Source organism: Falco peregrinus, chromosome 10 (assembly GCF_023634155.1).
Source record: "Falco peregrinus isolate bFalPer1 chromosome 10, bFalPer1.pri, whole genome shotgun sequence".
Lineage (NCBI taxonomy): Eukaryota > Metazoa > Chordata > Aves > Falconiformes > Falconidae > Falco > Falco peregrinus.
The window spans coordinates 33,702,872-33,729,741 of record NC_073730.1 but is presented as its reverse complement, the minus strand read 5'-3'; the positions used below and the strand labels follow the sequence as shown (position 1 = coordinate 33,729,741).

The 26,870-nt window shown below is 54.9% G+C and overlaps 1 protein-coding gene and 1 long non-coding RNA gene across 4 annotated transcripts in view; one reads left to right on the top strand and one right to left on the bottom strand.

Annotated features, from left to right (window-relative positions):
- Window positions 1-12,333, top strand: part of LOC114014113 (uncharacterized) — a 26,501-nt gene extending 14,168 nt beyond the window's left edge. Inside the window, exons 11-12 of the long non-coding RNA XR_008749081.1 lie at window positions 1,278-6,401; window positions 11,299-12,333. This is a non-coding gene — a long non-coding RNA (uncharacterized LOC114014113). The remainder of the gene's footprint in view (window positions 1-1,277; window positions 6,402-11,298) is intronic.
- On the bottom strand, window positions 8,108-26,870 carry IL23R (interleukin 23 receptor). Of its 3 annotated transcripts, none has more exons than XM_027796829.2 (15): window positions 25,856-26,870; window positions 23,330-23,424; window positions 22,286-22,440; window positions 22,025-22,148; window positions 20,935-21,134; window positions 20,616-20,761; window positions 19,430-19,589; window positions 18,585-18,667; window positions 18,087-18,303; window positions 16,696-16,893; window positions 15,926-16,009; window positions 12,130-12,180; window positions 11,277-11,373; window positions 9,970-10,060; window positions 8,108-9,511 (listed from the first exon to the last, which is right to left on the bottom strand). In XM_027796829.2, the coding sequence occupies exons 1-15, from the start codon at window positions 25,934-25,936 to the stop codon at window positions 8,891-8,893; spliced, it is 2,403 nt and encodes an 800-aa protein (XP_027652630.2). In that variant the 5' UTR covers window positions 25,937-26,870; the 3' UTR covers window positions 8,108-8,890. The 3 variants fall into 3 exon arrangements, with proteins under 3 accessions (XP_027652630.2, XP_027652631.2, XP_027652629.2); XM_027796830.2 differs by having other exon boundaries at window positions 19,430-19,508; window positions 22,286-22,579; window positions 25,856-26,868; XM_027796828.2 differs by having other exon boundaries at window positions 22,286-22,579; window positions 25,856-26,867.

Below are 26,870 nucleotides of genomic sequence, written 5' to 3'. Positions count from 1 at the left end.
GCTTTCTTCATTGGCTTGTGTTGACACAAAGCTCCAGGAGAAAGCCCGTGGTACATGTGAGTAGTAGGGGCTCTGTATGCTCTTGCAGCGGGACCCCTTGCCAGAGCCCCTGCCCTGTGCCCGGCCACGGGGCTGAGGCAGAAGGTCCTGCCACAGACGCAGCTGCCAGCGCTGAGATGTCACCGTGCCCAGCTCCCTGCTCCCTGGGCAGGCGGTGAGGTCAAGGAAAGTACAGAGTCGTCGGCTCTCGGGGAGGAGGGGGCGTCTGCCATTCTGAAAATGAGCCGGGGAAAGCACCAGCAGCGGTGACATTAGGGCATATGGTGTTCGGTGGGGCAGTGGCCAGCTCTCCGGGAGTACCTGGGGCAACGCAGAGAGGGCAGGAGCCCCGGGGAGGGCAGGGAGAGGGGCTCTTGCTGGCTGTGGGGGGGGGGGTCTTATTGGTGGGTTCTGATATCATAAGGGCGAGTGGCAGGGGGATGGGGCCAGGCTCTTCTTCGTGGTGCCCAGTGATGGGACAAGGGGCAACGGGCACAAACTGCAATACGAGAAGTCCCACCTGAATATGAGGAAGAACTTCTTCACGAGGAGGGTGGCAGAGCCCCGGGCCGGGCTGCCCAGGGGGGCTGGGGGGTCTCGTCCCCAGAGACACTCAAACCTGCCGGGACGCGGCTCTGTGCGGCTGCTCGGGGAGCCCCTGCGCCAGCCGTGGTGGGGGGCTGGGTGGTCTGCAGAGCTGCCCTCCCACCCCACCATGCTGTGACTCTGGGGTGTAATCCCCCCCAGGTGAAGGCGTGCCGCCCAAGACCCCCGGCAGCCGCCGCACTGTGCCAGCAGCCTGGCGTGCACGGGGTGACGCCTGTACGAGGGATGGCACGTGCCCCTGCACAGTCAGGGCAGGGGCCAAGGCAGCTCGTCCACGGGCCCTTTAGTGACCTGCTCGCCTGCAGCACGGTTGCAAACTGCCTCCTAGCAGAGCCTTGCTGCAGCAGCTGCTGGTGGGGCTACCGCAGGGGAGGCAGGGGGTGCATCCCACCCGTGGGACACAAGGGACGGGCACCGGCCGTTCCCTCGCTGCCTTCCGCACAGCTTCCAGCGACACAAACCTGGAAGGAATCTCCGTTGGTAGATGCCCTCAGTGTGTTGAGGTCAGGATGCTCTCTGCTTCAACCCACCCCCCAACACCATGAATGCTGGGATAAGGAAAACGAGTCCTTGAATCCTGGTGGGTTTTTTGGTTGTTTTGGTTTTTTTTTAAATGTGGACTTTCCTTACAGGTAGTGAATATAGTGAATATAAAGTGGATGTAACTGATGTAATGAAATTTGAATGTATACTATGGCGGCAATTCATGCTCAGCTTCTGGAAGTGAATGACAAAATAAAATCTCTGGGATCAAAAGTGTGCATAAAAGGAGACTTTTGTAGCAAACCAAACCAGAAGACCAGGAATGGCTCATTCAGCCATTGTGCGTATCGGCTTTGTAAGGAAGAAAATAAAAGCTATCTAAAAATGTAAGACGTTTCAAATGGTGCAAAGCTGCCTCTTTTCCAACTATTTTAATGCAAATCAGAGAAAGTTAAAGTTGACAGTTGAAGAAGGCTGGCTGGAGCCCAGTCAGAAAATAGGCAAGTGCTAATGTGAAAAGTACTACTGAAGGAAACAGAATTCAAATTAAAAAGTGAAATGAGCAGGTGCAGCCCTTGCACTCTCTGGTTTTGTCAGGTTCTGTGCCTGGAAATAACCTTGAGAAAGAAGAATGGTGAAGGAATGGTGGTGACTCATCAGCATCGAAATGACAAGAGTGACAGAGCGCTGGGGCTCAGTTACTGGGTGCTTCAAAACAGCAAGCGAATGTGAGTATATCCCAAAGCCCCTGCTGTGGTGGTCATCAGTGGTCACTCAGGAAGGGGTAGTGTTTGTTTATTTAATGTATTTCCTCCAGAATATTCTCTGGAGTTCTTGTTTTTACCACATTCTCTAGTCCAGCTTAGGAAGAGCTGTTGGGATGGTGTTCGCATCCCCACTCTTTCAAAGGTATGCCGCGATATTTTGTCTTCAGTTTGCATTTGACGTAATTCTGGTTTTGTTAAGTCAGCAAGGACAAATAATTATTAAAAAAAACCTGGATTTTTTTTTTCTGCCTGCTTGAAGACCTCAGGAGTTCAGGGCCTGCTTTCAGGCTGGCACCTCTTACCCAGTAGAAGGGTCACTCCTCCCAGCTTGCTCTTTTTTTCTAGATTTCTCTGAATATCTGTTGGTTTCTCGCCCTGTTTCCGGTGATGAGGTTCCAGGACAGAGTACAGTTTCTAGATCTGATTGTAGCAGGGACGGCACTGGCAAAGCGCCATGGCAGAGCTGTACCGAGTGAGGGGTCTCTGGCCCCGCTGCCAGCACGGCGCTGAGCCTACTGTCAGAACTGTAGTCGTGTTTTGTTGCAATTTCATATTTAGTCTGTGCATTTTTGCAGCGCTGCCAACCCTCCATCATCGGCCCCTCTCCCCGTGGATGAGAAGGTCCTCGGTTCTTCAGTGCTAAGCTTTTGCTGCTGGTTTCAACAGTGGGGGAAAGCCTTCTCAATGGCATGGCCACTGCGGGCAGCTGAGGACGGGGGCTTCTGGAGCAGACAGAGCCGGCGGCACGAACACAGGGCACGTCAGCCCTCTGTGGTCACCACCCCAGCGTGCAGCACCAGTGCCAAAGCCTTTGAACCACTCAAGAAGCTGAAAGAAGGTAAGGTTAATTCTGTGTTGAATATGAGGATCAACAAAGCCAAATCACAGGTAATTCGGAATTACGAGCAGTTCTTTGATCCAATTTGCTGTGCAGGGCCGTGACTGACGTCAGTGTGGTGGAAGAGGTGGGACGGTGGTGGAGGGGACACAGCTGCTCAGGCTGCTGGGTGTCAAACCACAGCCCGAGCACACACCGCTCTGCTTCCACGAACCGAGCTTGGTTTGCTCATTCCTGCTGCCTCTCCTGCTGCCGCAGCTTTGGCTGCTTCAGTGACGCCCAGCTGCTCGGCTGCCAGGCTCCTTGCGACCTGGGCAGGGCAGTTTTGGTCCGCGGCACCACAGTGATGCTGAAGTCGCTGCTACAGCAGTAGAATAGGCAACAATCCACCGCGTGCTCGTCTGTCTTCAGTACTGCGGGCAGCCTGCACGTGGGCTCTGTTCGTTTGACATCCACCGTGTGTGCCAGGGGCTCTCACTGAAGTTACCTTAACCCAGGGGGATGAAATCAGTTCCTTTGGTAAATGCAATTATCCGGCCTCCTCGTGAGCAGGTAACCGAGCTGAGGGAGGCAGAATTCCCAGGGAGAGCACGGGCCAGGCAGTGCCGCTCTAGAAAATGGTCTGGATGATGTGCGAAGCACAGCATCGCCCTGCATCCTTTAAGAGGTTAACAGCTGTGGGTTTTTCTAATGTTCTTGTGGCAAGATTAATTCCTCCCTGTTAAGGAAAGGCTTGGCTGGCTTGATGAGCGGCAATCCTGAAATCTCCTTTAAGTAGATCACTTCCATAGTTTGTTTTCTATTCACTGTGTTCAATGCCTGCTTTGATCTTTTATCCGAATCCCGCTCCCATTGCTTTGCAAGTGACATTTTCATGGGATTTAGCTCTGTGAAGCTGACACTCTGAAGCCCCTCAAGACACAAGCCACAGCCTCACTTCTCACATCCTCTTCTATGAAACGCAGGCTTGGTTTCAGTCTCTGCTGCTGTGCTCAGCCCTTTTGCCCTGTGAACAACTCCTCCTCTTCCCTCTTACAGAATTAATCCTCCTGAAGGCTAAGGAATGGAAAAGGCCATACCAAATAGCATCATTGCTAATGAACGTTCCTGCTTTCGTTATGTGGCCATTTCATCGGCTGTCATTTTTCCACTGCTGCATTTTCAGAAGGCTTTTGCTGATCCAGGCGTCTATTTGCAGCTTTGCTCACAAGCGTTGGTCACGATCTGGGCTTTGATCTTTCAGCTGTGCATTCAGAAACCCCCAGCGGGACACTGTTGTTATTTAGCTTTGTGAAACGTTGATGGTTTTAATCCAGTTTTAGTCCCTGCAGCCTATTTATCTGCCACTAAATCTCTTCCACGATTTGCTGAAAACCAAATGCTGGCAGACCTGTCAGCGTGGAGTAGTCTGGCCAATGCATACACAGAATAAAAACCGGTGGCACAAGATCGCTCCGAATACTCTTACCTTCATATTCTTGTACTGTTCCTGTTGCCAAGTGCTGTACGGTGCTTTCAGACTTTAGATCCTGAGGCTTTATCAGAGGCAGTAGTTGTGACTGTCCGGCCCCGGTGGCTAAGGAATGGAGGCAGAGGGGCTTGGCGGAGGTCATGCAGCCGGCTGGTGACCGAGCTGAGACCAAAGCCCAGCTCTCCTGTGCTTCAGATGCTAAAGCAGCACGAGTGACATCCTCCTGCAAAAAGCCTGGTAATGGTGGCGGAGCAGCAGCATAAATGATTTAGAATTGTGGCTATTGATGCATATTTAATGCATAATTGATTATGTGTTATTTATTATTTCTTTATTCTGCATTTCATGTAATTCATTTTCAAGCCTGCTTTTGGAAGAAGGCTGGTGAGCCTTCTGTCCCAGCTGTCCCAGTGGGGCAGTGCCAGTGGCTGCTCTGTGTCACACTGTTGGGAACTCCTCCGGCCAGGCGGGAGGCTGGCGGGCTGGGGGCTGGCACCCCAGCGGGACCAGCAGCTCACACCTGACGTGCCCGGTACTGGTGCGACGGGGTGGAGATAAAAGCAGGCAGCGGGTGGCTCTGCTGCTCCCTGGGCTGGCTGGCGCCTGGAAGAGACTACACCCAATTTCTTATTTGTTTTTAATTTGTTCTCTCCTTCCATTTATCTAAAAATAGGCCTGTGCACAGCAGTGAGGCACAGCCTGACGGTGCATCTCTGCGGGTCAGCAGCGATTTTGCTTTGATATGGAATGACGTTACGCCGCGATGGACGGCAGCTGCCAGCTTGCACCAAAACTCCTCTCGCTGAGCTCCTCCTCAGGCTGGCGAGGGCCACCTCTGCAGGCCTCCAGCTGCCTCCGCTGGGGGACTGTGGCACCACGGTGTGGGGTCACGGCTCCTTTACGTCAAGGGACGTGGGATCACCGCTTCTGCACAACAAAAAAGCCTGCCTTGTGCAAAGCCCCCCAGCTATAACTTCGACAGCAGCCACTTTCTCCGTGTTACTCATTCGGCACAAAAAGAAAATGTCATCAAATAATTGCATACATGTTCCACTCGCAGATGGGTTTGCAGTCTCGCGCACGTTAGAGCGATGGTGTTTTGGTGCATGCCGTCCATGGGCAGAGACATTACCCAGCATATCGTTCCTTTTCATGCCTCCAAGGTCTATAAACCCATGTTGCAATGAAGCTGAACAACCCCTGAAGCTCACTGTCAAACTGATAAATAACCTGCAGAAATCACAGACACAAGGTACGGCTGCCAACAATACAACTGAACTTAGGAAAAGCTTTAGAAGATACCAATGTCAAGAATTAGAGAGCACGTAATATTTGAGGGAGGGTGTGAACCCTGAGATGCTAAGATAAACGGATCCAGAGCAACACCATGGTTTGAAAACACTGGGCCATCCGTATGTCCAAGGGTCGCTCACTACAAGGACCTGGGTGTTGGACTTGCGTGCCCACAGCCCGATCCCCATCACTCACGGTGCTGCTTTACATCCCTGAGTACCACCCTTGGTGGAAAGAAGGCACTGGCAGGATGCAAAGGGCTTTCCAAAGGCAAAGCAAGAAAGACAAACAGCCCAGCAAAAAGCATGTCTGACAAGTAAAAATCTGGAACTGAGGACACAATGTGGCATCGGGATATTGGGCGATGATCAAAATTCCTGCTGTCTTCACACACTGGTCAATTTAACCAGCGATGCGTTCGTTGCCAGAGGTGAGCATCACGGGTATCCATCCCAGATCAAGCCTGTCACTTCTTTTAAACCCTTGGTAGAAACAAGCACTGTCCAAATGGGTTAGAAGGGAGGGAGGGGGGGGGGCCATATTGTGTATTAGTATCAAACAGTTCAGTTGGAACATATATATACATACATATATACACACACACACATATATTTGTGCCCTTTCCATTTTCTCCAGTAACCAGTCCGTATTTACCAGGATGTGTTCATGCACCCATGTAAAGGAGAAATATTTCCTTCAGCCCGCAGGAAATCAGCGGCAGCTTTGCCAGCGGTGGGCAGGCACGCGTGGTGAGAGCAGGGCAGTATTTCAGCCCTGCGCCACTGTGTGCCCGGGGCTGCCGAGAGGAGAGGAGCTGCGCAGCTCTGCCCACAGGTGTGCCCACGGGTGCCCAGCCTGGAGGGAGTTAGTGGAGCAGGAAGCTCAACCAGCAGGCGCCTGAAAGGTAAGACCAGGCTTTCAGCCTTGTTTTCCAAGAAAAGGAGCATTTTCACCCACAGGGGTTGGTAGTTGAGGTGGCGTGAGTCTCAGGATGTGGACACTGAAAAAAAAACCTTCCCCATGTCACATTTGGGCTGCTGATAGTACGTGGCTCTTCTTTCACGATTTCCTTCCTGCAGAGACAGCAATCGCTAATTTTAGACTCACTTACATGTAAAAGTCACATTTCTGGCTTGGAAACAGTTTGCTGCTTCTAAAGAAGAATTCTGCCCCATCTTGCCAGATCGCTTGGGTTGTTGGAAGAAGACAAGCGCAGCGCACAGCAGCGTTGGCTTGGAGGCATCCAGGAGTAAGCAAGAAAATCAACCCATTTGGGCAACAGCTGTTAGAGAAACGCACACAGTGCCTAGCAAAAACTGAAAGAAAGATTATAATCTCCAGGCTTAGCAGTTCTACTGCAAAAAGTGATTTCATAATAATGAAGGGGATCACTCTAGGCAGGTGATTACGTATAGGTTAGCATTTACATCAGCTTTTAACTGATTTTGATTTGGTAATGCACAGCCAGACAATCCTTTTGCCTTTTAATGTGCTGGCATTAATGTCGTTCTTAGAAGACACATCCCTTGTGAATGTTCTCAGCCACCAGTGCCCTGCCAGCTCCACGGGCAGCTCAGCCACCAGCGCCCTGCCAGCTCCATGGGCTCCCCAGCCAGCAGCAATCACGTGTGCGGGTCTATGGTTCAGAGGCTCTTTGTGCTGCCTATTGTAAATGGAGACTCAAAACTATACGCAAATACGATGGGATGCTTGTGAGCATGCTGAGATGCTAGCAGGGGGGATTTACACCCCTGGGTCCCTCCTGGTAGCACTGACGGGAGCTGTGCGCTTCTTGCTTTTTCGGTGCGATGCAAGGTGAGAAGGCACCAGCCTCTCCGGGCCGTGTCTGATGGGAGTTTTGCATGGAGTTTCCACGTGCTGCTGCAGGACAGCGCCGAGGCAGCATGTGTATGAACCAGGAGAACATGGCTTTGCTGGCTGGTGGGGGCTTGTGGGGCTGGGGAAAGAGCTGGCCCAGCCGGCCAAGGCAGCGAGCCCAGGGACCTCCTGCCCCCACACCTGTGTGGCTGGGAGCTCTGCAGCATGCTCGTGCAGCTGTGGGCATGCACAGGTGTGCACTGATGTGCATGGTGTGCAGTGGTGTGAATGGGTGTGCATGGATGCGCACGGGTGTGAATGGGTGTGCACGGTATGCATGGGTGTGCAGTATTGCAAATGGGTGTGCACTGGGTGTGCACGGCATGCACTGGGTGTGCACTGGCATGCACCGAGTGTGGATGGCCATGCATGGGTGTATACTGGCATGCACAGGTGTGCAGCTCTGGCACCAGCACCCCTCCCCACCCCAGCCACACACAGTGTCACCTCCACTGGCTGCAGCTCCAGGCCAAACCCAGTCTCTGCTGGGGTGTAAGAGGTAGGAGAAAAGGCCTGGCAGAGCAAACCTCGCAGGGAGTGCTGGGTGCTCGGTGTTTTACAGAGCATTGCACACTTCTTTTATGCTTGTATTCCTTTAAAAAAACTGGATCCTTAAAAAGGTGTGGGTAATCCGTGAATAGATAATCCAACCTCACGTTTCCAGGGAGGTTCTGGTTGCTTTGGCAACATTTCGTAAGTCCCAGGAAAACTTGTAAATGATTTCACAACCGCTCAGCAGGAAGAAGACTCCTGTATTTCATATTCTGGATGTCAGAAGATCCGAATTCCCTGTCATGTGCCTAATAAATGCCATTTCGCTGTGCCACACTATGCTTCACGCAGCAAGGCTGAGGCACCGACAAGCTGCCGTGAGCTGGTAAATACCTCACCCAAAGCGAAGAATCTGACCAGCAACCAGTTTAGGGAGAGGTTTTAAATCAGCCTGGCGGGTGGTGAAGGCTTGTTCTTACCTGATGTGGGTTTTATTATTGAATGGGAGGGAAGATGAAATCGGGTTATTCTGTCATACAGAAAAGGTTTCACGTTCTTGGTGTTCATGTATGCTGTGTGATATAGAAATCCGCCTTGGCGCAGTGCCTCCTCCTTAGGAGTGAGCCCAAGCTATTCTACACACTTCCATCAGGATGTCTGAGGGGTCATTTTATCCATCTTGACTGCCATCAGCTCCAGGGATGAAATGCTCCAAGCATTTAGCAAGAGGATGACTTGGAGTAATCGTGGAAGCATATCGCATCCTGCAAAAATTGCTTGCTCTGTATTTTGGTTCTTATGGGAATCCAAGTTTTACAGGTTTTTTGCTTGTGAAAATATGAGGTAAGTTTAAAATTGTGATTTACTGGCCAAAAGTTTCCAAGCAGCCACAAGAATTCGTAGTCAATCAAGAGGGCAGATTTCAGATTTGGCATTTTGCTCCAGTTCTGCTGTTTGCAGTCTTAAAGGCTGACACGTGCCATGGTCATCACTTTGGGTTTTTAATTGTGACTACAGCTTCTCTCAAAATGACCTCCCGATGCTTTGTGGAAAGCAGGTCTTGATATCCACCGGCTCCCCGTTCATGGCTTTCAGGCAGGAGACCAGCTCGTCAGGGACCAGCATTTGCTCTTGAACATCACCCGCCGGCGCGAGCCCCCACTGGTGCCCCGGGAGGGAGCCGTGTCCCCCCTGGGCTGAGTCGAACACGTGGCTTTGCCCGCTCCGGCTGCTGTTTAAGATGAGGTTGATCTTCTCCAGAAGACAGATGGGGTGCTCCCCTCCCTCCCCATCCCACAGGTTGGGGACGGGGCTGGTGTAGTCCCTGAAGAAGGTGTTCATCTCTGGTTCTGGGAGGGCTGCAGGGGGCTGCGAGGGGTAAATATTGGCAGCTACGTACCCCAGCGGGTTCCCGTCAGACACCTGAGGTTTGTAGTCACTGATCTGCTCCGGGGTCACGATATTGGCTGGTGCTGTGCTCCCCGGGTGCTGCCTGTCCTCAGGGACCTCTCTGCTGGGCTTCCTCCTGGTGACCATGTTCCTGTCCTCCTCGTGCACTGGGACCTCCTCGATCTCCGTAACCATGGGGTCACTGCTGTCCAAGAACGGCTCATAGAAACTGTCACTCATGGAATCACTCTTTTCCTGGAAAAAAATTGTGAGTGTAGTAACAAAGCGGCAAGTTTACCAACGGGAGAGCTTCACTAGAGCATCCCAAGGAGGAAATGGGGCGAGGACTTCTTGTCTTTGTCCCATCTTCCTTCCCACCTCTCATCCAACCTCCCCTGCAAAGGAGACCGCAGCGAGGGGGACAAGAGAAGACGGGGAGCAACCATGCCTGTCTCCACGCTTCTGCGTGCACTTCACGGGCAGCTTGAGTCAGCTGTGGCCACTGAGTAAGGAGCGCACTGAAGCAAGGTTTAAAGACCTCGGCTAAACCAGGCTCCCAGGCACCTTGCAAATGCCTGGGGAATGATTCCTGATCAGCTCCTGGTCCGTTAGAGCTTAATCCTCTTCCCAGCCATGTTTGTCCCAGCTCTGGAGCCAGCTTTCCTCTAAGGGGAGACAAGTGAAGAAGAGCTGGGAGGTGCTGGGGCGGTTACCTGGAGTGCCTTTACCACGCTGCTGTTTTCCATGTGGGGAAAGTCTTCGGACAGCCATTTCGGCAAGAGCGACACAACAGTGGCGTTAATTCTTTACCAAAAAGAAAAGAAAAGAAAACAAAACCAAAAAGCCAAGCTGTTAGTCCATTTTATTAGTCACTTTTTCCTCATGCAGGAGGAAACTGCAGAAGCAGCACATCCACCCTTCACGGGAGGCTCGGAAGCCCCAGGTTTGCCCCATAGCGATGGGAGTTCCCCATCGGAACTCTAGCTTTTCATCTTCCAACATCATCCCCCCAGGTTTGCCGAGCAGCACTGCAAGTTACTCTAGGTAAATCCCTTAGGTCAAACTTGTCTGTGCGTGAAAATGTTGCTGAACTGGGGGGTGAGGGGAGGACCAAGCTGTGTGCAGGGACCAGAGGCGGCATGTGTGCCCTGAGCTGATGGAACTGGACACACAGCAGTGATGCACATTGATTTTCCTACAGCCAAAACTGCTGCAGAAATTAAAATCTTTTGTGAGAGATTTTAATTTTGCTGAGCTTTGCTGGCATTCTGGTGCGTTGCTGTGCTCCCGGGAAAACAGGCAGTCCCTGTTGCTGCTGAAATGCCCGTGTTCCACAATTACACCGAGAACAGAAGGATTAGGCTGGGTTCAGGAACCTTTGACATCCTCAACCCCCAGGTCTCCTGTCCACTATTTTTTTGTTTTGTTTTGTTGGGAAGATCCAACCATTAGCTCTGTGCCACAGAGGTCACCCTGGATTTGTGCCAGGGACAGCAGTGCCTGGGATTCCTGGACATCCCTGTTCCAGTTAAATGGCAAACAGGGATAGATGAGCGCTGGTTTGTGGGGGTGCCTAGCAAACAGCAGTCAGTATTAAAAAAACAGTATTAAGGTTCTCCCCATTGAGTTTTCCAGCTGCTCCACTCTTCCAGTCTCTGCCTGCCCCTCCGGGTCCGGGAGTGAGGGGCTTCAGGCAAAACTGGCAGGAACAAGTCCTAGGATAAAACTTATCTGCGGAGGGTGTTTTTCTATCCCCTGCCCTTATATCTCTGTAATAATCCCATGTGTCCCTAAGGCTGGCCTTTCCAGAGGAACGATTTTCTGACTTTTTTTGTTGGTCTCTGCCTTACTGGAGAGCACACAAATGCCTTTTCACACAGCAACCTGGTCAATGGGTGAAGCTGGCTTCAGTAAGAGCAGGCTGCAGGGAAAAGGGCTGGGTCCTGCAGTTAGGTTTGAAATATTCTGGAAGAAAAGTAGGAGGGAAATAAGGAAAAAATTGTGGGGGAGAAAACCGTACCTTTTTCTGGCTGATTTTTTAGACATCAGGATTACAAAACCAACCGACAGCGTGACCACGCTGATGCCCAGTCCCAGGAGCACTCCAATGTCACCATCTGGGAAGGACGGAGAGGAAAGCCATCAGCCGGGTGCCCCGCTCCGGGCTTTCACTGGGAAGCACACACCTCTGCTCGAGCGGCCGCCAGTGTTTCCCCTACCCTTTGGCTCCTCTGTTCCTGCAGCAAAGCCCCGAGAAAAGCAAAACCAAACATGCTGCCCCACCATGCCGTGCTATCTCGGAGAGGAGCGCTCGCTGCCTTCAGCCATTTCCTACATAGCCTTACTTTCCAGAGTCGCCGAACTGAATTCTTTGGCTTACATTCGCTTTGCTTTTGCTTTAAGTGCTGCAGCAGATGGTAACGTGCGCTTTACCAGAAGATGTGCAAAGCAGAGCATAACCAGAGTTAGAAAAAATGGATGGGAAATGCTTAAATGAGTTTCTGCTTCCAACTGCAAGATGGAAACAGTCTATCGCTGTGGTCTTATACGTCAACATCATCTTGTATTTGCCTGGTTTGCTTCTCTCCTACTTGTTGTAATGTACATTATACTACAAGTCTCATAAACAAGCAGAACTTAAGGCACGCATTACACGGGCACAATTCATCCCTGAGAGCACCGCAGCCTTTCCTGCCCTGTGGCTCATGTCCCCACCAGGTGAAAAGATGCTTTTCTGGCTCTGACCTCTCCAAAGTGCAAGGGAACTTTTGCGTCCCCATCGCCAGATGCGGCAGGCGCTGCTCAGGCTAGAACTCCTGGTTCTGTGCAAGGCGAAAGTCGGGCTTACCCAGTTTGAGCTCCTGTCTGCTTACCGTGGGAGATCTCGCTGGAGGTGCTGCCCAGGAGCTGGTCCTCTGCAGGGACTTCAACAGAGAGAGGAAAAAAATGTCCGAAACTTCATTTAGAGGGCAGCAGGTGATACAGAAGCTATGGCTTGTTTTTATTTTGTCAATAACACTTAGAAAAATAAATAATGGTATAGTGAGAAAAATAAAGCCCCCTAAAGCAAATGGTAACTCCGCCTCTGGCTGGACTCTACACCATTTCCTATTTCTCAGAGATCCAATTAAACGAGATGCTGATGAACACATAACCCCAATTACAAAGCACCCATGCACATCGCTCCCCTCAGCACCTGCAACAAGAATTTTGCCTTCCTGAGGGACTGTACACCATTTTTCCTGAGCACCTACAGATTGTACCCCCAGGTGTCTGAGCACCGTGGGACTGAGTATTCTGACGATACCTGTGGTGTGACGGGCTGTGCGGCAAGGGAAGGTCTGCAGCTCAAGACCCTGCCATGGCAAGAAGCATATTTTTGCTAAAATAAGCAGCAAGTTTTCTTCCCGGCCAAATTCAGGCATTCCCTTGGGATCTCTTCTTAACAAATACATGGTGCTGTTGCTGCTACAGAAAAGGGGTGAGGGTCCAGGGCAAGGGTGATCTCACCCTGTGTTGGCCTGAGCCTGGAGCAGAACCACAGCTCTGTGGTCAGGACAAGCCACCCACTGCATCTCCCTGGGGTCATCTCCCTGCCTGGGTCCCGGCCACCACCCCGGGCCAGGGTGAGCAGCACGGCTGGCTGCAGAGGGAAGGAGCCACGCTGCCACGCAGTCAGACCTCAGCTGGAGCCATCTGCTGTGCCTGGGGCCGCCTGGCAAGAAAAAGGGGCTCTGCTGGGATGTGCACAGTGTGCACGCTTGTGGTTGGGATGCTGTGCTGAGCCGGAGCATCCCGGGCAGAGGACGCAGTGGGGAGGCACGCCGGGGTGGGAAGCGAGCACTGCTGCAAGGGCAAGGAGGGCAGCCAGTCCCCTTTCACCGTGAGCAGGACGAGAGTTGTCACCTTGGACTGCAGCAGTTAAAGCGCAGGTGGCGAAGGAGGACAACTGCTCTAGCAGCAAGGCTGAGGAGCACCAGGGGAGGCTGCCTTTTCCTCGAAATACAAGAGCAGTCTCAGCAAACATCTGTCAGGGACAGAAGCAATACAGCTGATCTTGCCATGGGCTCAGGTAATTGTCAAATCGTCCTTTCCAGCCCTGCTCCCTATGATTGTGCTCTGTCTTTCAACGGCGGTGAGCGTTGCTGCTGATGTGGCAGCGGATCCACGTTGTGTTTGAAGGAAGGGAAATGCCCCCAGAGCACCTGGCAATGGAAAGGATCCCTTTTGTAGAGTCACCTATGCAAGCACAGCTCACAGTGGCAGCAGGATTTTCCCAAGACAGCCAAGAAATTGGGGAAGGGCAGACACGCCAGTGCATCTTTAGAAGTACAAGGACACAGGTGTTTTATGAAACCCCTCATTTCCACATTGAAAACTCCTCTGTACCCTGCAGTTTCTGGCTGGCTGCTTTAGGAAAAACCCTGCTGCTCCCCATGTTTGCCTCTCTGTCCCCAAAAGCCAGCTGTCCCAGCAGGGCAGGGACGAGAAGCCACCTCCCCCAGAGTGGGGCCATCACCAGGCTCAAGCTAAACATCTTCCCAGGGCAGCAGAGGACCAGCAGTAATAACAATAGCAGCTAGCATCCGCATCTACATCACGGGGCTTCAACTGGCCAAGACAATTAAGGATACCCAGCATCCTATATCCATAATACATAATAGATATATTATAATGTCCTAAACAACATGGGCCACCTAATTTCAGCCAGGTATTGAGAAAGTCCTGTCTCCAATTTGTGTGTCTGAAGCACATGCATCTCCTAGGAGAGCTCCTGGAGTTCAGACAACGCGGTTCCCTAAGCAGAGGGTTTGCAGACTGGAGCGTGCTGCAGACGCTGCAAAGCAGTTCGGGGGTACGGGGTTGTGGAAGGAGAGTGATGGAGCACGTTATTCTGCAGCCTGGGCATCCAGCAGTTGGGGGGGGGGGGGGGCAGGTATCACTTGCACAATGAACTTATATAAATTTTTAAAAAGTCTAGTATGATTACAGTAATGCCTTACTGACGATGGATGGGCTCAATCTAAGCTGAAGAACGAGGTTCAAGCTGTGGGGCCGAGTTGGAGGAGTTCCCTGTGGGTGTCAGCTGTGGGCCGTGTTGCTTTGGAAGCAAACCCTGTCATAGACACGAGTTTCATTGCTGTCTCACGTTGGTACTTCCCCACATGAACCCCCCAAGCTTTGTTAAAGGAGTCTCTGCAACTGCTAGGGATGAAGTCTGTTTTTAAGCATTTATCATGTTTCTAGGCCATTTGCTCCAAGCCAAGGAGCATCCTCCTTTTGACCCCCAGCTCTTCCCCCTTGCACGCAGGTGGAGACCTGCTGCTGAGGTTTGATCCCACTTGAGGATCTGGACCCTGGAGATTCATGTCACCAGAGCTGGAGGTGCCCAAACCCTGACCCACCTAGAGCCGAAGGCTGTCGGTGTGTCCATGAGGATAACGGCTAAGAGCCATGAACAGCCTGGGATGAACCAGTCAGGTATGCCTGTTTCCATTTCTTGGGGAAAAAATTGACTAACTGCCCTTCCCAAAGCCACGAGGGGTGCCAACCAGAAACACAGAGCTGGTTTGTTGTAGGGAAAGTATCTGGGCAGCTTTGAATAACTCATCTGAAATTGCCTCACAGCATGGGAGGGTGAACTGACGACATCCTCAGGTGTTGTGGTTGCCTGCAGCTGCAGCCAGCTCTGACAGGGCACTAACAGGTCCTGATGGCCCTGAGCAGTATCACCTGGGACCCCCACCCCCACACCTGCCCGCAGCCCTATTAAAGCTCAGCCTGGGCCTTCAACCCCTGTCTGGGCTGTGCTGGAGGAGCTCTGGAGGTCCAAACCCTGGCCCGTGGGTTGACTTTGTGACTTGACCTCAGCCCTCCCTTGCCTCTGCGGCCCTATTGGGCCACTGCTCGCTGCCGTGTGTGGCCTCCATCACTGTGGGGGCTTATGTCTGTGGTGCCCATGGAGCACGTACGGTGGTGCTGGACAGTGTCCTCAGCTGAGATGCTGAGTTGTGGGTGGGTTATCCTGGCCCATGTGGGTGAGGACCAGCAGAGGGATGGGACAGCTCAGGGAGCATAATGTGCCCAGCTCTTGAGGACAGCCAAAACCGACACATGCAGTGCAGGAGATGATGACGATCCTTATTTTCCTTTGTAAATTGGCCCATGCTCTTATCTAAAACAGTGTCCAGAACTGAAGCCTGCTTGCTTCCCGCCCCAGGTAAGAAAGGGTCAGGCTGCAGCTTGGCCAGCCTGTCTCTGTTAAGTTGGTTTTTATCTTTTGGTTTATCTGTGACACTCTATTGTCAGATGTGCAAAGCAGGAACGTCATCCTTTCTATCACAAAAAGGGAGAATGCCTCCACTGGTGTGTCTTGTGAAGTAAGATGTGGCTCTCATGTGCATGAGGTCTGTGTGCAGGAGCAGAGATCAGCTAGAGAAGGTTTTTCATACAGATCCATCGATAAAAATCTCTATTTTTCATGTCCTGCAGCCAGCTGGTTTCTATCTAGAGCCCCATTTTTATCTGGTCAATGCGGGAGGGGTTTACATCTTGTTTCTAGAACAAGGTAATTCTACAAAACCGGCAGGTGGTGAGAACCCTGAGGATGAAACATCAAGCTGAGCTCTGCCGCAGCAAGCGGCAGCTTCTCCACCCAGCGGGGCTTACCTTGGCCAGAGCTCGGTCTGCTGACTCCATCGGGGTAGACTGCGTATACCGACACGTTGATGTGACCTCCTGCTACTGCTTTTGCTGGAAAGAAGCAAGATTTGCTTTTAAAAATGTGTTTGTCAGCTGCTGTCAGAGCTCTAGGCTTGCTCAGGGGCTTGTTGCTGAGTGGTAAAAGTGGGTGGAGGTGTGCGGGGTTGTCCGGCTCCGAGCCCACCACACGCCTCCCCTGGGGAAAGCCGCTGCATGAGCTGCTCCTAAAAAACCCCGTGGCAGAGCGAAGACTAGGGAGTACCCAAACCCAGTAAAGACCAGAACCGATGTGGGGAGCAGGAGGCCCGGGGTGCCCGGGCTGTGCAGGTTGGCCCCACCGGGAGGAGGGGTGCTGAAACCTCAGCCTTGGTGCACCAAGTGTGGTACCTTCTCCCCTTCACCCTTTAAGCACACGCGTGCATCTTCTGTGCTTGGGCAGGCCCTGCAGGTCTACTGTGGCTCCCCTGCCTGCCAGCTCACTTGTCACTTCATTCTCTTACCCTGTCCCTTCTTTCCTTGTGACCTTTGCCTGGGGGACCAGATCCCACCGACTGCCCTTGTGTCTCCTACTGCTTTGCTCCTCCTTGCTCCCTAAGGGCTCTTCATTGTCCCACTTGCCAAAAACAAGTGGGCAGGGGCTTAATTTCAAATGAAACTCTGCCTTTATAATATATTTTGGCTTTATAATACCCTGATGAACTGCACCAAATAGCAAAAGGACTCCTGGAAGGTCTTACCTCGGATGTATGTGTGTGTTTCCTGGTGTGGGACTTTCTTCCAAAAATACTGTTCCTCCCAGCCATACCAGGTGGTGGAAACCCCCTCCACGATGAACCAGAGCGGGGACCTGCTGCTGCGGGGTGAGGGCTGCCAGGCCACCAAGACCCTGCTCAGGTTGTCGGGCTTAACCTCCACGGCCACCGGGGCTGGGAACTCTGCCGAGAGAGACGGAAAGGGGTCTGTCACCCGACCTCGGCCAAAAAGCAGGAGACTTGGCAGGGTCAGCCAAGCCCCGGCAAAATGTCTTTTCTGAAAGTAAGGACTGATGAGGGAATGCAAAATTCTGGCCTGTTTCCAGCTTCCCTGTGCTGCTTACCTGCCTGTGCCGCTGTAGGTGTGCTTCAGCTGGGCTCCCCATCCCCCCCATTTAGGGCAGAAGCCCCATTTCTTATGTGACCATTCTCAGATGCTTCCATGGTTTCTAACACACCAATAACCCCTGTGTCTTCACTGCCACGTGCATCTCCATCCCCTGCCTCCCCTGGGACAGCAGACCGAAGGACCTCGCTGGCACACTGTCCCCCAGACATTGGTGTCCTGCCCCGAAGCTTCTTTCTGGTGAGCCTGGGTTTACCCCTTTCCCCGCTCAGGTCCAGCTCAGCTCCCTCGGTGAGCCCTGCTAACTCCTGTTCTCTCTGCTCACCCAGATACCTCTGTGCTCACGTACATGTATCACAAAGCATATCTTCAGCTTTGCCATGTTCCATCTGAAACACTCTACCTGTCACTTCTTACAAGAAAGGCGTGTGATTCTGATAAGTATGGGAGATTAGAGAAATTTTTCCACCTTATTTCTCTTAGTTTCTTTTTAGTCATATATTTGTCCTCAATTTGAATGGGACTTTCCCCTCCTGTTGCTCATTAAAAGAGACATTTTTTCAGAAACAGGAAAGTGTGGTTGTGGGGAAAACCACAGCCTGTGTTGGAGGGAACCCACGGTGGCCAGGGAAGGATTTCTTTTCCCTCCCTTACTGTTTGCAAGGACCCAGCTCCCAGCCAGGGCTCCCCCTGGCAGAGGCAGCCGGAGCTATTTTGGGGAGCACGGAGCAGGGGAGCACCCTTGTGCCGAGCCTGCCGCACAGCACCGTCCTGCCAGCCAGCGTGGGCTGGACAAACTTATTTTTAAGCTTGTCATTGCTGCCTTCAGAGGCCGAGGGCTGAGTTATGTGGCTGTGGAGCATCTCCATCTCCGGGGGATGCTGGCCTCGTCTGGAGGTTATCATGTTCCTCCATGGTGGGTAGCACACCGCCGGGGCTTTCCCCTTCCTTTAAAGCCATGCATGCACCAGGCAGCATTTTCCCCCTGCAATCCTGACAAAAGCGGCAGTTGGCATGTGTGAGATCCTACCTTCCTGACTGCCAGCTCCCTGGCTGAGGGTGATGCTGGCCGGGCTGGAAGCCCCCTTGGAATTGTATGCGGTGATGCGGAGGGTGTGGGCTCCCGGGGGCACCAGGATGCTGCACACCGTGCTGGAGGTGTTGCAGAGAAGCAGCGTTCCCCAGGGGCTCTCGGCAGCCACGGTGTAGCCCAGGATCCTCCCTCTGGCATCCTGGGGTGACAGGGGCTGTGAACAGTGAGAAAGACAGCCCAATGGGGATGGGCATGAGGTCCAGTGCTGAGCTGCCCCAGTGCAGGACAGCCATCCCCTTGGCTGGGCAGCACAGGGATGGATGGTGCAAGGATGGAGAGATTTTGCCCCCAGGACATGTTGGGGTCTCACCTTCCCCCCAGTTTTGGTCCCTCTTTAGGAAGGGCATTGCCATCCGCTGCCTCTTGGCAGGTGCTCTTTTCAGGGAGGAGCAGAGCATGCAAAAATGGCACAGCAGCTACCAAAACAGGCGTTACCTTGATCAAGACCGTCACCTCGTGGCTGCCGTTCGGGAACGCCGGGCCCAGGCGACGCCAGACATCGGGGGCTGTGGCAGGGGCTGCGGGAGGAAGCGTGGGATGTGGTGTGAGCTGCTGAAGGGGAGCGGCTGGGGCTCCCACCCAGGCTGCAAACAGCAGCGAGTGCCACTTTGTAGGGCGAGCGTGTCCCCGGCTTCCTCACTGCAGCCAGGATGGGAGGACATTGCTCCTCGGGCATCCCAGCCTGCCGCCGGCCGAGGTAACGGGGCGGTAACTGGGATGCAAAGGGGGAAGGTGACCCAGGACGACAGGTATTTGTGGCTGGTGGGACACCTCGGGTGATGTGGCTTTTCCACCTGGGACAGGAGGTGCTCCCACTGCTGGGGAGCGAGCAAGCTACCCAAGATGGGTAAACATATCCCATCCCTCTTTCTGTATGGAAACCCACGTGTCTGCAGAGCCCCCCTTGTTTCTGTCCAGCTCCCACGCTGCAGCAGCCTCGGGAGCCTGCCCAAATCCCCAGGACCTGCCTGTGGGGCCAGGAGTGCTCGGAGGGTGTGAGAGGAGCTGCTAGCCTGCGGCAGTGCTCAGCTCTCGGCCGCAGCCCTGGGACGGTGGCGCAGCCTCCCAGGCCACCACAGCACGCAGTGGCCTCTGGCAGCACGGGGATGTGCAGGTTCCTGTGCCATGTGCACGCTGTGCACATGCCAGGTCCATGCCACACACATGCGTGTGGCTGGCTGATGAGCCGTGCAGCGCCAGAGCTCAGGCAGGGTCCCTGGGGAGCATCTCAAGGGCTGGGTGGGAAAATGCAGCGAGAGCAGCGCTGAGGCTGAGCTTACCTGCCTCAGGGGTGGTGTAGAGGAAGGGGGGGCTCCAGGGGCTCCAGGGGCTGTCGGCAGGGCTGAGCCGGCACCTGACCTGAAACACGTACTGGGTGTTACTCTGCAGGTCGTGCCGCCCGCGGGGCCTGTGCTGCGCCGCACCATCCCACAGCTCCACCTGCAAGGGAAGCAGGGTGCTAGGGGCAAGCGGGACCCAGCCAGCCCCCCACGCAGAGCGGGAGCACATGGTGGTCACTACCTTCCTCGTCTGCATGGACAGGGATGGGCAAGGTCCTTCCCCAGCACCAAAAGGTTTGTCAAGCCCTGGCACAGGCTGCCCAGGGAGGTGGTGGAGTCCCCATCCCCGGAGGTGTTCAAAAGGCACACAGATGTGGCGCTTAGGGACATGGGTTAGCGGTGGGTTTGGCAGTACTGGGCTAATGGTTGGGCTTGATGGTCTTAAAGGTCTTTCCCAACCCCAATGATTCCGCAGTTCTCTGACTCTATGGGGCTGGCTAAGCCCCGGGGCACTGACTGCCAAGGGGTCCCCATCGCTGCTGTGCCTCCTGTGGGGCTCCAGCATGTCTTTTTGAGACTGATGCTGTTGCAAAACACGGTGCACACACAGTCCCCTCTGCTAATGCACTGGGCAAGCTGGTGGGTGCAGTGAGAGCTCCCAGACCACCGCTGCATGGGCTTTGGACACCACAGCAATTTGGGAGGCTGCGGTGGGTACTGGGATCCAGCCTCAGCCCCTGTCAGCACCCAGGGAGGTTTCCAAAAGGGACATGGGTGGAGCTGCCCCCAGCGTAGTTGTGTCTGCTGGTGCACTGGGCAATCGGTGAAGTGCGTGTGCGCTGGGGCATCCCCGGAGGTTTTTTTGCCTTGTCCTTGTAGAGTTATTCTGAATTTTGCCCTTTTGCTTAAGAAGCAGAGATAACCCTGCCCCAAAGGCTGCCTGCTCTGTTGGAGAGTGTTAATTGTCCTGCCCCGGCAAAGAGGGGCTGGTGGTGGCCAGGGGTGTGTGCCCCCCACTGGCACCAAACCAAAGGGGTGGCTTTTGAATGACCCCAAATCCTCCCATTGCCTGTGGGTGCTTAGGGGTCTCCAGCAAGACCAGGACTGGTGCGTCTCCAAAGAGCAGGCAGCTCCTGCACACAGGTCTGTATGTGGGGAGGTTTTGGGGGGTCCCAGGCTGTCTCACATGCCATGCTGGGGTGCCTGTGGCTTTGTGTCGCTCCTCACAGTGCACGTTCTCCAGCAGTGTCTGCCTTCTCCAGTGGATGATGGTTGTGGGAGGTGATGTCTCTGTCGTCTCAGCACTGTCGACCAGGGGTGGGGTGGGCACCACTGCGGGGAGAACCAGCAAAGCATGGCGGGGGGGGGGTGCTGGCACACCACGGGGGCTGCCCTCCTGTGTGTGAGCTGCACAGGTCCCACATCCCCAGAGCGATGCTTCAGGGCAGCGTGTATGGCCATGCACAGCCCCAGCAGCTCACGGATGGACAGCTGGACGGACGTACCCAGCTCCTGCAGGTCGAGAGGCCGAGGGGCTGAGCGGGCAGTGCCCAGCGCGTTGCTGGCCTGCACCCATGCTGAGTAGCGGCTCCTGCCATGCAGTGTGCTCAGCGGCACTGGCGAGCCTGCGGGGAAGACCTCCTCCTCCTCCCCCTTCTCCTCAGCATCCTTCTCCTCTGCATCCTTCACCACGGCCAGCCCTGTGCTGGGAAGCAGAAGGCAGATCTGATCAGAGCCCGTCCCAGGATCGGGCACCCACTGGAAAGACAACCCGGCTCTCAAGGGGTCCTGGCTCACGACTGGGGCACAGCCACCTCCAAACCCAGAGTCTGTCACTCCTCAAGCCAGCTAGTAAGTAATTTCCTTTGGTTCTTGATGTTTCTGCAGGGCATTTGCATTTTTACCATAGGAAAGGAACTTTCCTATTTCTTTCTGGCTGCATGGTTCAAAGTTTGAACGCAAGCAGATTTAGGCAGGCAGTTAATCACTTCTCTTCACAAAGCCTATGCATGACAGGATTCAATGCGTTTACTTTAATAGATAACTTTGAAAGCGTGCCAGTCTTGTGTCACGGGGGCTTCAGCGTCAGATGTGACAGAAAGCAGCCGGGGCTGGGTTGGAAGGGCTGTGGCACGCTGCACAGCAGCCGGCACATCTGCTTCAGGCTCAGGCACTTGTACCCTGCTGAAGTTTCAGTTTTGGGGTTTGGGCAGCAGTAGGTGCAAACTGCTGGCCACACCCTCTGCACACCCTTTAGCTTAGAAAGAGTCAAAAATCTGCAAAAAATGCATTGCTGTAATGCGTTGCAATGTGATGCAATTCTTGCCGGGCCACTGAGTGCCCTGAGTGTGTAAGGTCTGTCCTGCAGAGCTAAACCTGTGGTTTAACGTGCGGTTTGCAAGCCGGAGCCCAGGAAGATGTGAGCTTTAGAACTAGGGCACGACACCCACTCCTAGCTGCCGGCAGCAGAGGAGCCCTGGTGTCACCTGGCTTTGCGGCTGCGGCACCCTGACTGCACACCATGCACCGGCTCCCTCTGGCCCTGTCCCGCTCATCACTTCGCCCACCCTGCAGCCCCCCGCCCCGGGGCCTTACCGGCGCAGGTGGAGGGTGTAGTGGGTGCTCAGGTGGGTCAGCCGCCCCCTATCCCACGTGCACGCCAGGTGCCCCGAGCGCTCGCGGATGGTGCAAGTCAGGTTGCTGGGGGGGTCTGGAGGGTCTGCGGAGGGAAGGTCAGGCAGAGCATGTGGACACCCTCCCGAGGGGTGCCAAACTCAGGCTGTTGCAACCCCTCCCCGACCTCCTCGAGGCTGGTGGCTTAGTAGAAGTTGCCCAAACGCACGGCAGGGTACTCACAGCCGGCCTGGATGTTGGCACCGCACACCAGCTGGCTCCTCTTGCTGTTGGGGCAGCGGGTGAAGCAGGCAACGGTCCTGAAGGGCTCCTGGAAATCGTGCAGCCAGAGCTGGACGGTGCTGCTGTTAACGGGGTGCAGGGGACCCTCAACGAGGCTGTAGTTGAGGAAGATGAAGAACTCGGCACGGGGGCAGCCGGGAGTGGCAAGGCAGTTGATGGAGATGTTGGAGCCCATCAGCACCATGGGTGCAGGCTCGATCCAGACGCGCCCCGAGCACTCGATGCTTGCAACACCTGTGTCAACACCCCCTGGGTCAGGGTGGCCCTGGGTGGGTGCCCCACGGGGGAAGATGATGCCTGCAGGCTGCCCCGCTCCTCACGGGCGGCTGCTTTGCTGGGATGCAGGCAGCGGCATGGCAGAACAGCATGGCAGGGGGCTGCCCGTGCCCCCCAGCGCCCTCCCCGCCTTCAGCAGTGACCCAGCACCCGGTGACTCATCCCTTCGCATGGGAAACAGCTAGTTTCACCCATTTTAGGTTTTACTCTAATGTTTAAATGACTGCAGGGAAATAACTCGTTATCTCGAGAGCTCTGATGCCCCGAGATTAGTGCAGCAGCCCCCGCACAGGCGCACTGCCCTTCGCTATCAGATGAGGGCTCTGCACCAGCCCTGGCAAACCCAGCTCGCAGCCGGTATCGCTCGATCTGGCCTTCCCGGAAAGGGTGCAGCTGCGCTCGGCTTCGTGTGCGCAGAGCCGGGATCGTGCTGCTGTCACCGCCGCTGCAATGCCAGCGGGCTTCAGCGCGGCTGGGCACGGCCCACTGCAAGGCTGCGAGTGGGGGGAGAGGGTGCCGTGGGGTGTGGGAGCCCCCTGCAACGCTAATGACATGCTCCCCCCAAAATCCATAGCTATAGCCTTATAACTTCCCTGCTCCCACTCCGATACCCCAGCAGCAGGGCTAGTGTTTGCTCCGGTGGCCAGCAAAGGTGATGCCATGGTGGCCATGCCACACTGTGCCGAGCCGTGCCACGCTGCCACTTACCTCCGCACAGGCAGCAGAGCAGGGCGTGGATCACCAAAGCCTCGCTGGAGCCTGCCATGGCCTGGACTGTGGCCGCTGCCCACGCACAGCATAGTCTGCGGGGAGGAAAGGTGTGAGTGGTCCCACCAGCTGCACCGCTGCCCACCACGGCCAGCTCTGCCGTCACCCCAGGGAGCGCAGGGCCTCCCGTGGAGGTGGGGCTGGGGATGCCTGGGGGGGCTTTCCCTGGGGGCCTGGGGGCAAGCAAGGCTGTGCTGGCAGCAGAAGCACAGGGGAAGGAGCCTGCCAGCACGCGGGGCTCAGCACGTCGGGTAACAGGCACCCCGGCAGCAGAGCCCAGTGCCCAGCCCTGGTGAGCATCCCTGGGGGCACTTTCCTCAAGTTTCTACCTCTGGTGACGTTTTTCTTAGTTTTCATCCCTGTGAAACTTCTCCAATCCTTGACTTATCCGGCTGCGTGCATGGATACAGGTTTTGGTGACCCCAGGTGGGGAGGGTGTGGGGGAGCGCAGGCAGGACGGCCCTACCTCCCCGGGCAGGTGATGGAGCACACACTCCTGGCAACCAGCTCCCAGCACAGGCCGGAGCACCAGGAGGTGGTGAGAGCCACCAGCACGGGTTTACAGAAGGGAAATCACACCCGAGCAGCCCAAGAGCCTTCCACCAAGAAGTCTGGTGTGGTGGGTGAGGGGGAAGCTGCTTGTTTCCATCCTGCCCCTCTGCTCAGCCCTGGGGAGGCACGTGTGGAGTGCTGGGTCCAGGGCTGGGCTCCCCAGGACAAGGGACACATGGATGGACTTGGGTGAGTCCAGCAAAGGCCACAGAGATGCCTGAGGGTCTGGAGCACCTGAGATGTGAGGCAGGGCTGGGAGAGTTGCTCAGCCTGGAGAGGAGGTGGCTCAGGGGGGTCTTATCCTTGGGTATAGGTGTCTGATGTGGGAGTAGAGATGAGGGAGCCAGACTCCTCTCAGTGGTGCCCAGGGACAGGACAGGAGGCAATGGGCTTACCTTTAAAATCAGGCATTTCCAGTTAAAAGTAAGAAAAATCACTTTAAAGGTGGCCAGGCACGGGACCGGCTGCCCAGAGGGGTTGCCCTGCAGTCTCCACCCCTGGAGATGCTCAGACCCGACCAGACAGTTTCATGGGACAGAAACTTCCCTTGTTTCCATACACTTTTCCCACCCCCTTGCTGCGGCAGGTGCTGCCCGAGCCGAGCAATGGCTTTCCCTGGCAGTGCTCCCCCCCCCCCCCCGAGACAGTCACAAAATCCCAGGCAAGGGCTTCCCCTCTCCCCCAGGAGCCACACTTGTGTCCGCGTCCCACAGTCCTGCTTGAATTTTTCCCTGCTCACTTTGCCTTCCTCCCCAGCCTCTTTGGATTCCGCTGCCACCAGGGCCAGCCCCCCTCCAGAGGGGAAGCCCAGCCTCACCAGCCCCACAGCACTCGGGGTGCCAGGTATGGGACCAGGATGGTTTTGCAGTAGCCCAGGCACAGAGCAGCAGGGTGCAAGGGAATGCAGCTCCTGGAGGTGGGGGAATTGCTCTTTTCCAAGAGAAGCATCCTCTTGGAGCAGCCTGCATGGCACGCCCCAGCCCCCCAAAGGCCGGGGCGAGAGCCTCCCCGCAAGCCCACAGCACCCTGATCCCATCTGTGGGGGGTCCAGGCTGCTGCTCCCGCTGCTGTGGGGTGGGCGCTGAGCAGACCCTCACCATAGCCTTGCACCCTCATTCACCTGCACAGTGCTGGAAACTGAGCAAAGCCCTGCGCCTCCATGGTTTTCTTTTTCAGGGAGCAATAATGAAAATAACCCCATAAAAATTCTGGTGTTAGAAGCAAGTTTTCCCTCGAGGGACACGGTGAGCCAGAGGCCACTGTGAAAGCTTCAGGATTCTGTTGTTCCAGCCAAGTAAGGCTACTAGCTGCAGCTAATGCCTTTGTATTTCTCCTGCTGCGTGAGCTGACCTCGTTTGTTTTAAGGACTGTTCAAGTATTCATAATGAGTCAGATTTCAAGTGCCTTCCCATTACCTGACCCCCTAAGAGAACCCAAAGGCCTCTCATTGCCTGCAAACCGCCTGCAAGTTAGAACAAATGGGGGAAAACCCCCTGTGCTCTATGAAAAAGCTGAAAACATAATAAATCTGCCCAGCTGCCAGCTCTAAGCCAAGACCGCAGGCTCTGCCTCCTCCGGGGATCAGTCACGTTCCCTTTTTTTTCCAGTTTACAAGCATTTGCAGACTCCAAAGCCAGAAGGAACGAGGTCGTTGCCGTGTTGAGAGATACTGATCTTTGATATCTGTATTTAAAAAGTCTCGTCATACATTAGCACTAAAGAAATGCAAAGCAAATGAAGAAGTAACAAGCTGTCCCAGCTGTGCAAGCCCAAACCGTGCGAAACCTTCGCTGGCAGCGCGTGCCAGGAGCGGCTAAGGCACGCCAGTGGCAGCCAAGAAACAGGGGCTGGGGGTTTCTGGCTTTAAACCCAGGGGGAGCGGGCTGGAAGCTGGGCAGAGCTGGGGGTCCTTACCTTGCCAGTCCTCAGGACATGTGCTGCCGGGCCCCTCTGCCTGCTGCTGTGGCCAGGGCTGCTGAGCGTGGCGAGAAGCATCGGCGGCTGCCAGCGAGCCTGACCTAGATAGCTGCGAAACACGGAGAGTTTCCAGTCTGAGTCAGTCCATGGGAAAACCCAGCATCCCTTAAAGGAACAGCCCCGGGGGGCGGGGGTGTCTTTTCAGTCTTTAAGTCCTTACAGAATCTAGAGTCAAATTTAATCCCAAAGGGATTTTTCCAATGCTGCTGCTGCGCGCGAGGTGGCAGGAGCCCAGCAGAGGGGTCCTGGGGAAGGGGGCTAAGCACTGTCAGCAAATAGAACAGGATTCTGCTGATCCCCGAAGCCTATGTGGAAAAACTTGAGAGAGGTTGTTTTCACCAGCACCCGGTGTCACCCACTCTGCTTGCGCCAGTGGCCGGCTCACCCCAGGGTGCCATGGACCACCCCTCTGCTTGTGCTGGTAGCCAGCTCACCCCAGGATGCTATGGGCCACCCCTCTGCTTGTGCTGGTGGCCAGCTCACCCCAGGGTGCTACAGGCCACCCCTCTGCTTGTGCCAGTGGCCAGCTACCCCCAGGGTGTCACGGGCTGTGGAGTGGTGTGGGGCCAAAGGGGCCAAGGCTGCACCAGTGCTCCCCAGCCCACCGGTGCTCCCCAGCCCACCAATGCTCTCCATCCCACCGACTCCCACCGCCGCTGCAGAGCTCATGGCTTCCTTTCTCGTGTCGGTTGAAGAGTTAACCTCAATAACAGTGTTAACCTCATTAGACACTGCAACCACAGGAAACACCGCAGCCCCGCTCACCACCTCTGTCGCTGCAGAAGGAAACGTATGGGAACATTGTTTCCCTCCTCAGGGCAGGAGAGACCCTTCCTCTGGCAGCGCCAGCCGCGCTGGGCTGTTGTGGTCTGGGGGCTTCACCACAGCGAAGAGCCTCACTGTGTGCTGAAACTATAATGTGACTAGGTAACGCATATAGAAACGCAATACA